The sequence below is a fragment of the Scleropages formosus genome, chromosome 22 (genome assembly GCF_900964775.1).
Source record: "Scleropages formosus chromosome 22, fSclFor1.1, whole genome shotgun sequence".
NCBI classification, from domain to species: domain Eukaryota; kingdom Metazoa; phylum Chordata; class Actinopteri; order Osteoglossiformes; family Osteoglossidae; genus Scleropages; species Scleropages formosus.
This window is the reverse complement of record NC_041827.1, coordinates 21,618,052-21,632,802: the sequence shown is the minus strand read 5'-3', so window position 1 is coordinate 21,632,802 and position 14,751 is coordinate 21,618,052. Positions and strand designations below refer to the sequence as shown.

At 43.6% G+C, this 14,751-nt stretch overlaps 1 protein-coding gene across 5 annotated transcripts in view; it reads right to left on the bottom strand.

The window, feature by feature from the left end:
* Positions 1-14,751, bottom strand: part of adamts9 (ADAM metallopeptidase with thrombospondin type 1 motif, 9) — a 54,570-nt gene that overhangs the window by 11,744 nt on the left and 28,075 nt on the right. For 4 of the 5 annotated variants that reach the window (XM_029247853.1, XM_029247854.1, XM_029247856.1 and 1 more), the window contains 4 exons: positions 11,958-12,191; positions 10,447-10,608; positions 9,518-9,694; positions 3,812-3,979 (listed from right to left, as the gene is read on the bottom strand). In XM_029247853.1, the coding sequence (XP_029103686.1) occupies positions 3,812-3,979; positions 9,518-9,694; positions 10,447-10,608; positions 11,958-12,191 (741 nt within the window). Of the gene's footprint in view, positions 1-3,811; positions 3,980-8,669; positions 9,695-10,446; positions 10,609-11,957; positions 12,192-14,751 lie in introns of all 5 variants that reach the window. The other variant, XR_003797237.1, reaches the window with a different exon arrangement.

Below are 14,751 nucleotides of genomic sequence, written 5' to 3'. Positions count from 1 at the left end.
AAATTACGAAAGGAAAGTTGTTTCTGACATTAACCGCAACGGTTATTTCTATTTCAAATTTTACACATTATAAAACGTATTTATATGTTAACATGTGTGAAATGAAGAAAAGTGGGGAAAAAGTAATAAGCTCTTCATTATCGGCGCCTCGTTTGCACACACTGACAGTGAGTATTTGAAATTTTTAAGAAAAAAAAAAAAACATCAAGTAAACCCAGGGTAAAATGTACTTTATAACTTATTGCACATCTTACCACCCTGTTGGTAGAGGTTTTGAACAATGAAAATTGTACAGTTCTCTAATTCAACTCTATACACTGTACATTTACAGTTTGCGTCATTATAGTAATGAAATTATTAAAGTTCTTTTAATATATGAAACACAAATTTGCGGTCTGAAAGATTCAAGGTGAATTGAAATTTCTAAACTATCAACTGTTTCATATGGAAAGTATTTTTTTAAAATAAATGTGTTATAGCTTGAAGGGGGTGCGGTGGCGCAGTGGGTTGGACCACTGTCCTGCTCTCCGGTGGGTCTGGGATTCGAGTCCTGCTTGGGGTGCCTTGTGATGGACTGGCGTCCCGTCCTGGGTGTGTCCCTCCCCCTCTGGCCTTATGCCCTGTGTTGCCGGGTAGGCTCCGGTTCCCCGCGACCCCGTATGGGACAAGCGGTTCTGAAAATGTGTGTGTGTGTGTGTGTTATAGCTTTACATTTATCTGGCACTTCTCCTCCAAGAGATCTTAGAATGGTTTTACTCATTTTCACAGCTGGGTAATTTTCACTGGAGCAATTCAAGGTAAGTACATCAATTCAAGGGCATTTTGACAGGAGGTGGGATTCAAACCTGCAACCTCGGAGCTGCTGCCTCTGAACTCAAACCACTACACCACCTGCTGCCTTTATACTGTATAACTACATCACTTTACAGAATTAATGACAAACTAATCAAATCATATGTCATATACTCCATTTCACTTGGATTTACAGAAGTAACCCTACAAAAAGTGATCAAAGCAAAACAAATAGACAACACAAAAGAAAACAAGAAAAAAGTTTCCTTCTCATCATTCCATCTTAATAAAGACCAGATCCCTGAGCAGGCCACAAAAACTAAGGCCAAGAGGGACTACGTTTCATTTCTTGTGGCGGCCATCCTGAACTACACTTAAGGTCACGGAGGCAGACGTACTAAAGAACCATTTGAAACGGTCTGCAATTTGGTTATGTTTTTCTCAGTCTGTGTTATTGACTAAAGCCGGAAGCTGAAAACAGAGGTTGAAAAGGCCCTTGTAAGAACAATTCCTGACATTTTTCTGCATTGATTTTGTGTGTACCCTCATTGTTTCATTGTGTATAACTGACCAGTTAAAAGGTCTGTTCTGGAATTTTTGTCAAAATTGCCACAGCGTGCTGCAGCATTTGGCAAACTGTACTTGTAATCAAAAGAGTGAAGGTTTGCGATCCAGCTGGGGTATTGCTCTTCATAGAGTGTGACCTGAGTTGCTCCCATGAGCACCCTGGTGGACAAATGACTTGCGAATATTGAGCATTCATTCCATGGAAAAATCATTTAACCTGGTGCACAGATCTGTTTTTTTTTGCACATCTATCAGCATTCTTCTCTCCTTTAAAGCAGGTTTTATGTGCAAAACCATTGGCTCAGTGGGAGTCTGGATGCATGGTTCTGGAACTAATGCAAAACTTGGTAATTGGCATTGCTCTTTGTGCAGCATATCAAATCACAGGCACTGAGCTCAATAAAAATGGAACTAGAGTGGTACAATTCTAGTAAGTTATTTTTTCAGTTAAGGATAAAACTATTTACGACCAGCTAAACACATCAGCTTGCAAAATACTACATTTGTTTCACCGGACTGTGGCCCAATAGGTTATTCTGGCACGTTTCCCGGTTTCATAATTGTAAAGTGATTGCCAAATGCTGTGAACACAGCCCTTGCCCACCCACCTGTACAAATGGTTATGCACAAAAGATGAAAAGAGACCCATGGAGGAAACTGTAAACACATCCAGATGCGCACGCTGTTGGATTTAAGGAATTAGATGTGGGAATCAGGGCTTAAATCATCAGTGCCCCATCACAATAAAAATACTGTTTTACAACGTTTATATAGGGGATATGTGAACTGAATACATGCTGATAAGGTTTTTTTCTGCAAAAGGTCTCATCACTCATTTGTCTTCTGAACACAACAAATAAATAAAAACAACACTATTTAAAGACAGGCTAGTCCTAAAAGGGTACATCCTTATCACAGTTAATACTATACATGGAGAATCAGGAACTTAGACACAAGGAAAGAAATAAGATCTTGTACAGAAACAACAGCAGAATGTAAATGTCCTTAGAAACCAGTTTCAGCCTTGCAAATTAAGTTTTATGTGGTTTTCACAGCAGTGGAAATAAATTAAACAAGAGTTTCCTAGGCTTCTTCATTTCCATATGTTAATCGTTTTCTGGTGAGAGCTAAATGATCCCTTATGAAAAGATACACTGCTGCAAAACTGTTGTACAAGTAAACAACACAACAGCACCACGGCACAGTGCACACAGAAGAATTTAGCTTTCATGTGTATCCATTATGTTTTTCTTCATTTCCATTTTCAATTCAGTTATGAAATTATAACGTGTAAGGTGAAAATGCTGACATTAGAAAAGCTATGATAGATATAATTTGGAGTTAATCTGATCTCTACAGGTAACAACAGATTTGTTCCAGGCAGCTGCAATGTGCTTCACTGAGGATGTGAAACAGTTCACTGCTGAAGATACTTACCACTTATCTACACTGGTGTCTACAGTGTTTTCACCCATAATTGTCACCACCCAGCAGACAAGCTTTTGGGGTAATCGCACTTCTAAACAGTTATTATGGTTATTTATTTAGCGGATGCCCTTTCCCAGGGTGATGCGTAGATTTTTGCCGGAGCAATTCAGGTTGTTCGGTTTGAGGAAGAGAGAAGGTAAAGGAGCACCGATTCTTTACCCCGCAGGCTGACTGCATCACGTTTAGTGCTTTTCTCCAACAGGATGTTTTAAATTGGAGAGCGTTCCCCTGGTTTAAAGTGTCTCTCCCAATGAGGAGACTGCTCAGCAGTACACTTCCTATCCAATCACGCTTGCGGCCTGCCCCATGTGCACCGCTCTCTTGCAATAACAGCCGTCTCCAAACATCTGCTCCTCTTTTCTGGAGTTCTGTCCTCAACTGCCGCAGAGTACCTCCTTACAACACTAGCGTCACAAGGGGCCTGTCTGAGATCCCCCTCACAGTGTATGGTGTACAGATGTGGTACGTGTCAGAGCCTCTTATTCCAGAGACACACTGGGCGGCTTGCAGTTGTACGATGCACACTCAAAATCCTGCCCTGCTTGTCGTGGTAAGTCGATTGTCTTTGACAATTTGCTCTTGATTGATTTCTGGCATGCTATCTTCTATGTGGTACCTTGTCACATTGACTGCAGTTGATGCTAGCATGGCCCATGTGCAGGAGAGGGACCGATCCTAGCTCAGAGTACAGAAATTTCAAGCCAAAGTAAAAAGAGAGAAAAAACAAAGAGATATGAAGGAGCTGTGAATGACTAAGTGTGAAACGCAGTGTGACAGACACGCCACTGTGTCTACCGGCTGTCACACGCCAGGCAGAGCACCCCGTGGGAGAACCAAAAGCATGGCTCAACTGTACATCTTTCAGAAGAAGGATGCAGGAGGCGGTGAAGAGAAACAGGAGGACCAGTGGTGCCATGGCGACACTAAAGAGAGGAGGAGCTTTTAATGTGTGTTTACAGTGTACCTCTCCCCAGCTCCCGGTCTTCCACTTTGGGCAGCGGCCTCCTCGGCACCGTTTCTGCTTGCTGGGCCGGGCCAAATGCGCGCAATTCTCCTCTGGAACGGGCCTTCCGGACCGAGACAGGCAGGTCACCTTGCGGTACTTGTATCCTTTTCCACACACGACCGAGCACTGAAAGACAGGGAGCAAATGGGTTTAGAACAGCCCTCCCAAGAAAACAGTGCTGTGATAAACATGAAGCTTATTTATTTGTCAAATATTTATTATCCAATTATATAATTTCTCATTCAGTAATACATAGTAAGACGATTTAGAACGCTCACCTGCTACGTTAGAGTTCAGTAAGAAATGTTACGATGAAAAATAAAGAAACATACAATTGGTATGGGAAAAAATATTTGCTACCACACAAATTATTAAAATATTTTACACAATACAGTACTGCTACCTGTGTGAAAGGTAGCCATTTGTGTGGGCTGACAGGAAACAGGCATAAGTGTAAATGATCAGAACCGAAAACACGCTCAGCACTTCATTCTACATGCCATTCACCGTTAACTTTTATTGACAAAGTCATTGTTTTCCACACATGTATACCTTTTGTGGCTTAACAAGTTCTTCTTAAGGCTTGGTCAGCCATAAGGTGCGGGGGTGGGGCAGCGGGGCCCCCCGGATAATTCGGAAGGTACAGTAATTGAAAGCTCTTGTGTGTATGCCAAGTGTCCGCAACCTTTTCCCTACAGGTTCACTGAGCTTTCGGAAGCTTAACCAGGCCTGACAGGCAGACACAGCACAAGCGCACTTTGATTTCAGGTTTGACGTTTTCGGTTAAGATCCGAGAATCAAAGGGCGGGTCGGGACGCAGATAAAATCCGACATGACAGATCGCGGCTGAACAAGTGTGTGACGCAGCGTGGTGCCTGTGGCGAAGACCCCGGCGAATAGGCCATTAGGCACCATGTTGAAAGGGCACAGACTGCAACCCGCCACCCGTCAGGAAGAAGGGAGTTTTTCTGTGTCTCTCGGACCTCAAGTACCAATCATAAATGTCTGTTTGCTGACAACACAGCAGTGGGAAAAAAAAAAATCTGCTGAGAGCACACCCTGTCTACCGTGAACGTTAGAAACTAGACAAAGTAACGGAAAACTGCGGGAAATTGGTACAGGTTAGAGACCCTACTAAAAACTGGAATATTATTACAAAGCAGTGAGAAAATACACTTCTTGGTCTTAGTGTTACAGAACACAGGTCACACAGTCACAGTTTACCATGGACTAAAACAAATGACTCCATTTTCACACTTCCTGCTAGCTGGCGATGGCAACGTGTGACTAGCAAGGTACCAGAGCGCTCTTACAGCCTCGACATTTGTTGCCTCCGTTGATTTGCTCAGATCTTTAACTGTGTCCTCAGAAATATTCTGTCCCCAGAAATGTTCTCACCTCTAAAAATCATAGTTTCCTGCACTACGAAATATTCAGCAGCAGCAGCAGTAGCCTTCATCATTTGGCGGTGGTTCTTCGTAATCTTTCGCGTTTGGTTGCCGATTGTAAGTGAGCACAGATTGAAGGAACCCTAGAGAGACATTCATTGCGGGGCATCGCTTGTCAGTGCCGTGCGCTTGGGAGCAGCGGTGCAACGAGTTCTAACATCCCAGATTCCGTCCCACTTGGGCCTGGTCTCCCAGAAGCCGTCCACATGCAGCTGCTGGCTGTGAATAGAAGCGGCCCATTCACTCGCGCGCCTCTGATTTATGCTCTAGGAGACGCCGCCGAGGGTCTGGCCCCAATTTTCCGCTCCTTTTCAACGAGATCATTCTTTTTGAACCAAAACACTGTTTGCTCCATGTTCTGCACGCCACTGGACCACTGATAAGTATCTCTGAAGCATCTCAATTCCCACAAATAAAGTATTCACATGAATCATAATCCCTGGAACATGGATAAAATATTATACTGTCACAATTCATATGCAGTTGACGGAGACTTTCAAGGAAAGAAGCGTACACAAAAGACACAAGACAGAATATTCTGAAAGCTATAAATCATTTTTATATAATTGACACGTGAATGTATTTCACCGTTTCAGTAATTTGAATTTTGATCTTAATATCCAGCCACAGTATTCTCATTTTTCTGTTGAAGTGTAAATTCTTGAGAAGAAGGGAAAAAAAAAAAAAAAACCCCAAAGAAAAACACTTAATTACACCATGTCTCTGTCAAGCACATCTTGAACTGATAGAATGTTTTTGTATTTTGGGATACAGTATAAGTAAAAAATGAACAAAGACAAAAAAAAGAAATAAAACATCTTTAGAGCAATTTGTGGAATTTTAATGATTGCTATGCTAAACATTCTTTAATCCTTGAGGTCAAACACTTTTGGCTTTACCGACATTGCTGTGTTTGTCTTACATGTCCGTGTCCTGCGGCATGTTTGCCTTGAACGAACGGGAAAAGCATTCAAATGACCCTTGAGACAAAATTCTGCGGTAGCGGGAGATCTCCCAGAAGTCTCCTGCACCCGGACAGGAGCTTCGCCCAGATCGCACGTGACCCGGTGACCCGCATGTTGCGGGACGTGGACATTTTTTGTCTCCTCTGTGGTTCTTGCTGTTCTCAGGGCCATTGTGGACAGTGCCCCGTCATCATCGCGGGGACCACGTCAGTCTGAGAAAGTGTGCTTTCCTTCAGCTTTACAGTCAATGCTGTGCGAGGCTCTCTTGAGTACCGACTGCGAAGCAAATTAACCTTGAATGTCAATCGTGGTCCGTAAACTGAGTCGAGAAAAATAACTTGCTAATACGTAATACGCATTTGCTGCGATCGGACCTCTAAATGTTAAAAATGTAATTGTCTGTTAGTTCAGATGCGAAGGGATCAATACCTCCGGCAAAGTGAATTTGCCCGTTTGTTCACAGAATGTTCAAAACTCACGGTTTAAATGCAGCCATTCGCAGTTCGGCGCAAACTCGCACACAAAGTAAATCGCCCACAAGCATTGAGTGTAGTTGAAGAATGTGAAAAAAGCTAAATGATTTATGATGTTAGAAATTATGAATAAGTCGTACTTTATTCTGTGCATATGCTATAATACGCAATTTACACACTCTGTGCGCTTAACACCGAATACTAAGGAGCCAAATTACAGGAAAGAGTGCGTCTCGGACGTCTTGGACGTCTGGCACTGGGTTGTGACCAGACAGTGTTGCTTTCATACCTTAGCTGGGGTTAAAGGAAAACATACATTACTGTTTACAGCGAGGGCAACTTCCATATGCTTTTGATTTTGGGGACGACTTTACTCAAAACATTCTTTGGCTAGAGATCCTTTTTATACATGAGTCTAATTGTGCAAGTATTTTCACTGTTCTTTTCCACGCATCTTTACCGCGGTTGGAGCACGGCGTGCAACCACACACACACACACACACACACACACACACACACACACACACACACACCAAAGAAACATTCTCGATTGATCGTATCTAATTTGCTTTAATTGTCACCTTTTTTGACAGTGGAAAAATGCAAAACGTTGCACGTTCAGATAACATTAAATATTAACAGTAGACTCAAATGTACTGAAGTAAAAAATAAATACAAGTAATTACATAAATATACAGGAAGTCCATGACACTGAGGCACGTAGACTAATACTGCCATTTGTTTTGGGGGGTTTACACTTCATTTAAAGAGCCTCTTAATATCCTATGTGAAAGCACCAGTGACTATAACGTTAAACAAACAAGTTAACGTTCGTGTATTTATTGCTCAAGTAGGAAGACGGGCAGAAGCCCCCCAAAGCATTTTGTCTGCAAAAACCCAATTATGCTCCGGTGATGGTGAGCGGGAGCGCGCTCCTTGTTGCCAAAGGAGGAGCGGCGGGCCTTCGGGCAAAATCTTAAGTGCAAGAGCGGCGTAATGATGCCTCCGCACACCTTCGACACAAATGCATCGATGAGCAAGACCTTCCGCTCATCTGCAGAAAAACGGGGCGGCGGCGGCGGCGGCGCGGCTCTTCGACCGTCCCCCCAGCTTTTTCTTTATTTCTTCCTTTCTTTTTTGAACGGCAACGAGGTAGACGCATTCGACTGGCCCAGAAATTAAAGCCCCCCTGGCGTCACAGGTTCTGCAAGTCTACGAAACACCGCCTGCTGCAAGGAACAGCATCGCTGAGCTAAAACAGGCACCGAAATAATAATAATAATTAAAAGACAGCTTTTACTGATCCGAAGACAAAACGCTAAACGTTGAGGTTGTACCCAGAAAGGAGCATTGCTCGTGATCCATCGACTTAGACGGACAAGACGTACAGAGTATTGACAGTGATGGGTGGCGAGGCAGTTTATATTTCTAAAAGCTTATGTATAATTCATATATACGTACGTATGCATATGCACACACAAATACACGCAAATATTCTTATATATTCTTCGTTAAGAAACATACCCACATGTGACCTTAAATATGAAAAACAACCATAAAATAACTGTTTCAATGCCTACAGTTTTCTTGCTCCCTTGTCTTATTAAAGCACCATTTGTCGTTAATGGCTAAAAAAATGTCTTTTTTTTTTTTTTTTTGCTTCAAGTGAGGTACGGAGAGCAAATTTTCACAGGTGGATAATTTCACCCGATGAAACTATACACAAATCAAAACAGCAATATGAGACGTGATATTAACATATTCATAAAATCACCTATTGAGTCAAGTGCCCCGTCCTTTCAGACATCCCATGAACCTTCCGTGACGGTTCACGCCGTTTCTAGACTATTAGTTATAACCTGAAACATTAAGGCTGAAATTAAACAAACTGTCTTATTGGTTGTTGGCCTACAGTACCAATGAAGTGAACCACACACACACACACACACACACACACACACACACACGTCGCACTACACTGATTTAAAAGCTACAAAGCAAACTGAGCAGAAAACATCTAAACGAGTTCTGCTGGCTCCTTTTTTTAAAGCAACAAGCTTGATGGCAAACACTGTAACACAGTATTGACACCACCCACCTCTCACATTTACGCCCAAATTTGCCTCTTAAGACATATTAAAATATGGCAATACGTCTGTGGAATACACTTTGGCGCAAACAGCAAAATTACAGTCATAAACCCCACTTTCTCATATCTGTGTTTGTATGAATGTATGTATACAGGTATGTACGTTTATACACATATATATAAAGTGTGTGTGTGTGTGTGTGTGTGTGTGTATTTATAAAGATTCAAAAAAAGTGTACAAACTGTGGGTGGAGAACACTGATCCAGCATAATCACAAACACTAAACATACACAAAATGATTTGCATGGTTAATGCTATATACAAAAGGAATCTCGGACGTAATAAATTATCTTTTAAAATGAATATTTTACAAACCAGACCAAGAAAAAAAAAAGAAAAAAAAAAAGCCTTCCTGATGTGTTTGGATGATCTATAAGAGCAATGACCTCACAGGTGCCCCTAGTCGTAGTGGTAATAATGCATTTCGTCTTTGATGCACAGCGTGTCTCTCGTCTCCGGTGCACCGCGCACCTGTCCGCGCACCCGTCCCCCGTCTCTGAGACGGAGGTGGACACGGTAGCGAAAGCAGGTAGAGCTCACGGTGCGGCCTGGCTCGTCCGCCGCGCTTTGCTACGTTCTTTCCGGCGCCGCGTGAAAAATTGTAAAACACAAATATTTATGAGCGTACCGAGCTCCAGGGGTCGGTCTCCCAGTGGGGGTTCGAGGGGCAGGCCTGAGTGTTGCACTGCTCTCTGTCGGGCGGCTTGTCCAGGATTTCGCAGCTCAGATCGTTAAAGCGCTCCCCGTTGGGCCGCTGACACGCGACCAGCCGAGTCTTTATCCCTCCTCCGCAGGGCTTCGTACACTGAACGGGAGGGACAGAGCGTTAGCCACGTTCCACCCTGCCGCCACATGCGATAGGAAACAGGAGCCCCAGGCCGCAGCAGCCCCGCTGGGCTCAAACGCTTATGCCGCCAGTCCAAATGATACACCGGTGCGCGACCTGGACAGTCATTACAAAAATTAACGCTAGTCGGTACGGCTATGTTTGTCATGACCTAAGAGATTTAAAAAAAAAAAAAAAAAAAAAAAAAACACTTGTTTATAAAATGCTTTATAATTAGTTCTTCAGCAAATGCTTTTATATAAAGTAACAGAGTCGGCGTCAGGGTTATGGACCAAAACCCTGCTGGCGGCCGTACCCGTCCGCGAACTGCACAACTGGGGGACGCATTAAACAGGTGGGAAGCGGCAATGTAACGTTATTTTACAATGAATGACTTTGTTGCCTCTTTTTTGTGTGTCATCTTATTTCATCAAAATTGCAAAATGAATTAATTTTGGATAAACATTTTCTTACCCCTCTCAGTGACATCAGAGCACCGAACAGGAGAGCTCATATACAGGTGACCACTTACACAAGTGAAATTTACACTGAACGAATTCAGTTCAAGTCCCTTTGGGACCTGAATATATAACCTCCAGGTTACAGATGTGCAACACACTACCCTCTCTGTCCAGCATATTACAGATGCTTGTAAGCATTAACTATAGTCTGCTGAGAATGGGGCTTCGCCACGTGAGCGTTCAAGACTCCGACGGCGCCGACACACTCACCTCGCCCCAGTTCCCGTGAACCCACTGCGGACAAGGCCCGGATTCGCAGGACCGCTGCTCGGCGGGCTTCGATCGTTCCTCGCAGCTGCCGGCCGGGTTTCCGTTTTCGTCCTGGCACACGACGACGCGCCTCTGGAAGCCGCCCGCGCACGTGCTGGAACACTGTGGCGTGGGGAGAGGCGGAGCAGCGCATCAGCCCAATGTGTCATGTAAGTGACGCCCCTTAATGCCGTCGATACCTTTGGGTGTTTTGTAGGCCGAGTTAGACAAAATAAAAAAAAAAATTTTAAAAAAAAGACTTCGAAAAGTGCTAATTAACCACAATCTGCTGTTGCACAACAAATAAGGAGTCACCAAAACACATAAGGAAAACAAATTTATATTAGCATTTATGCAGTGATAAAACAATTGCCAATGCAGGCAGGAAAGAAATAATCACTATATTACTTCATTACTCACTATGTTATTTTATCAATAATATATATCAGTAATAATCAGGTGGAATAACAAGCTTGATTTTCATCCACCAGAAGCTCTGGCTCCTCACCTCACAAGCAGAGATGGGACTAGAAGTTTGTTTGTAACTCAGTTTGTTTGCAAAAAAGTCACTTTTACCACATAGTCACTATGATTTGATAAAAGGCACACAATACACACTTTGATTTATTTACAGTTTGGGTTCTGAAAAAACTCACATAAATCTGCAAGTTAAAAAAAAAAAAAAAAAAAATTACATGTCGCTAACACCTTTGTTTGAAATCACTGAAAATAAAAATATGTGTTTTCACAAATTTCGATTCGGTCCTGATCAGTTCATCCCGTAATTGTGTCCAAAGTTTGTCAGCTTCTGGCCACTTTCAGCTTTCCTTAATATCTATTGATGTAAGAAAACATAACAATACCTCCGTCCCTGAATTTAATCAGTGGCTAAGTTCTGTAAAAATCTCAGATGTAGCTATAATAAATAAAATATGCAAGAAAAATCCTTTGTAAAGCGATGAAGACATTTTGTAAAACACATTTTTTATTTATTGTGAGTTCTATTCAAATTGAATTAATTTCAAATGACCAACAATAAAGGTCTAACACAAAAAAATAAATAAAACAACAACAACAACAAATACTTGTCTAATCTTGCTATTCGCCCCGATTGTTACCTTATTCTTCCCATAAACACGTGCAAAGTTTTCCATCTAGTGACTGATTCGCAGCACTCATGAACACTAAACATGAGGGGCGAACGCTGTGCAAACGAATGGAATGAAGACGGTTCCAAACGTCGCTTTTGTTTGGCTGCTCTTTACTGCCAACTAATGGCTGGGAGCGAAACTGCAGTTTTTTTTTTTTTTTTTTTTATAAGAGAACACATCTGTGACGAAAACACGAAACAAAATGAATACGACATTATAAACCAGCAGTCCAACTAAAGGCTGTGGTGTGCGGGGAGTCCTGGGTAAAAAATGCGGTAAGTACGAAACGGCCAGCGAGGTGAGAGAGAAGGTGATGCTCACCGCTCCCCAGGGTCCCGTCCTCCACTGCTGCGACTGGGCGCGGCCCGTCCCGCGCAGGGGCGCCTTTTTGGTGTCGGAGGGGTCCGGCCGCGTGGGACACTGGGGCATGGCGCACTCCTGTTCGGTGGCCGGACGGTCATCTGGGTCGCACTCGTTCAGGTCCACGGCCTGGTCGTTGAAGTTCACGCACACCACCTGCCGAGTGGCTTTGCCTTGACCGCAGGACACGGAGCACTGTGGGAGCGCGCACACGCACGCAAGCACACACGCACACACCTTGGGTTAGCTGACAATCACTCCGATATGCCCGTCGCATATTTTCATATTCTCGGTATTAATTCTTGCTGAAACATGAACACCAAAGACACGTTCAGGTCGACGTTGTGATTCTTTCCCCACTTTTGTCTTCAGCCACACCTTTACAGGTATAAATTATATGCCTTAAAGGTAACCAATCATAGATTCCTGCCCAAGCTACTATACGCAACAGTTTTTGAACAAACTAAAAATAACTGGAGTTTGATGAAAAGAAATAGTTATGGACAGAATGACTAGACCTGACTGCAACCTTTTTGCAACCTCCCAGCATCCCACCTCCACTTCTGTCCTCTGCAAAGGTCACCCAAATTGGGGGGGGGGGGGCTCACCAACCTCCCCTGGCTGCAGGTGCAAACCCCCCCCGAACCCCCACGGACTCTAAGCCAAAATGAGAAGTAGACCGAGCATGTGCCCAAAACACATGGTCATAGTTTAATAAATAAAACCCTGAATATTTTCATACAATTAAATGATTTGGTGAGTTGCAGGCAACACTGAACCTTCTTCAGTTCCTTCACACTGAGAAATGCTCGGAACGGAGAAGAAATAAACCTGCGGTGAAGCGGAGCACGAAAAAGGATGTTCCGCAGTCCCAACATAAGTAGAATTCAGATAAATAGGTATATTCATCAGAAAATGTAATATATCAGAATACAGTGATACCCTGAGATACAGCCGTGCGAAGAAGTCAACTTTACGACGCGTTTCATTTAATACGACGTATGGATGAGTGACCCAGTGTAAGCAGTGTATCTAGCAGTGTAAGTCACCGCGGTGAATAAGGTGTGTGGGCTGATAGTAACACTACATAGAGTTTGTTGGAAGCTGCTTTGGACAAAAGTGTCCCATAAATAAATAAATAAATAAATAAATAAATAAATGTAAGTACCGCCAAGTACGACCTAATTTTGATTTTGTGCAGCGCTATAAGCGCTACGAGACATTTACATTTATTAATGTATTAATTCATTTATTTGTTCTACATACAATTAAAATTTCTCCAATGTCTTTGGACTGCGATAGGAAACCAGAGCACCTGGAGGAAACCCATACTTTGCCTCGTGTTTGGTATGTAGCTATGAAAGAGCTGCAGGTCGACACTCGTACAACATTACAGAGTAATTAATGAAGGGAAACTGCCTCGTTATGTTGCGTTATGATAATTATTTCAACAGTCAACATTAGTTATGTCAATTTTAATGGGACTTGGTGATATTTTATCAAAAATGGGCATCAGTACTATTGATACTAATAGTAATGATGTCTTTGATTCAAGAGAATTCACTTTTTACAGGGTTTTTCAGGACTGAACACCTTCATAATCCGGGCTGGACTGTATTATGTGTTTCAGCGAAGTCGTGAACTAACTTTTCAGTATCCGGGTGGTCCCCGATATACGACGGTTCGATTTACGATTTTTTCCACTTTACGATGGTGAGCGGGCGATAGACGTTCAACAGAAACCGTTCTACCGGGCAGCGGCAGCGAGCCGCATCTCCCAGCGCGTCACGCGGAGGTGTGTATTAGGTGCATTTTATGCATTTTCAACTTCCAATATTTTCGATTTACGATGGCTTTCGCGGAACGTAACCCCATCGTAAATCGGGAACTCAAACAAGTCGAACGAAGAGCGAAAGACGAGGTCACATATTTGTATCCTTTCGCGAGGGCTGTATGGCCGCAGCCCTCGGCCTTCGAGCCGTTTTACAGCCGAATTCCCTTCGCGTTCTCATTCCGCCTCCATGGTGTCGCAGAGCGAAGGAGAAACAGGCAAAACGCGTCCGTTCGCTAAACTGCACAAAACATCTGCTGGGACTCGATTTAGCCATTTCTGTAATTGTCGATTCGGCGTTCGACCGTTTCGATCGAGCAACTCGAGCGGATCGCAAAACGTCGGAACGCCCGTCGGAACGCCATGTGGCCTCGGGACGCTCGACTTCCGGCGCCGACTTCGGCGAGCGACTCCGAAACAAATAGGTAGCGGAAGCTCCCGCAGTTCTTGCGTGTGTAGTCGAGGGCTCGGGCTCGGGCTCGGGCTCGGGCTCGGGCTCGGGCTGGGCCGCCCGCCTCACGCTTTGGCTCTGATGGGAAACATCTGCAAACAAACCCCCCGCCCCCCCACGGTCACAGCGGTTGAGGGAATCTCACAGCGGCACTTGGAAAACAAACTCCTGCATTAATTACGCCGGCCTAACGTTTCTTGACAGTAACAACATGCCAGGAATAAACTTCATAATTCAACAACTGAACGACGTTCAGAATGTGGGGGGGGGGATGAGAACTGCCGTGCTGACGCTACATTGACTTTCCAAGTATAAAAAACAAAAAATTCAAACAAATCAGCTAAATGCTGCCACTTCACAGCTTATTTAAATTAAAAAATTTACAAAAGTTCTAAAACTGGCCGCCTTGTCTTGCCGCAGAGCTCTTACCGCTAGTGGCTCGCGATCACAGCAGCACCACGTGGTGGCCAGTC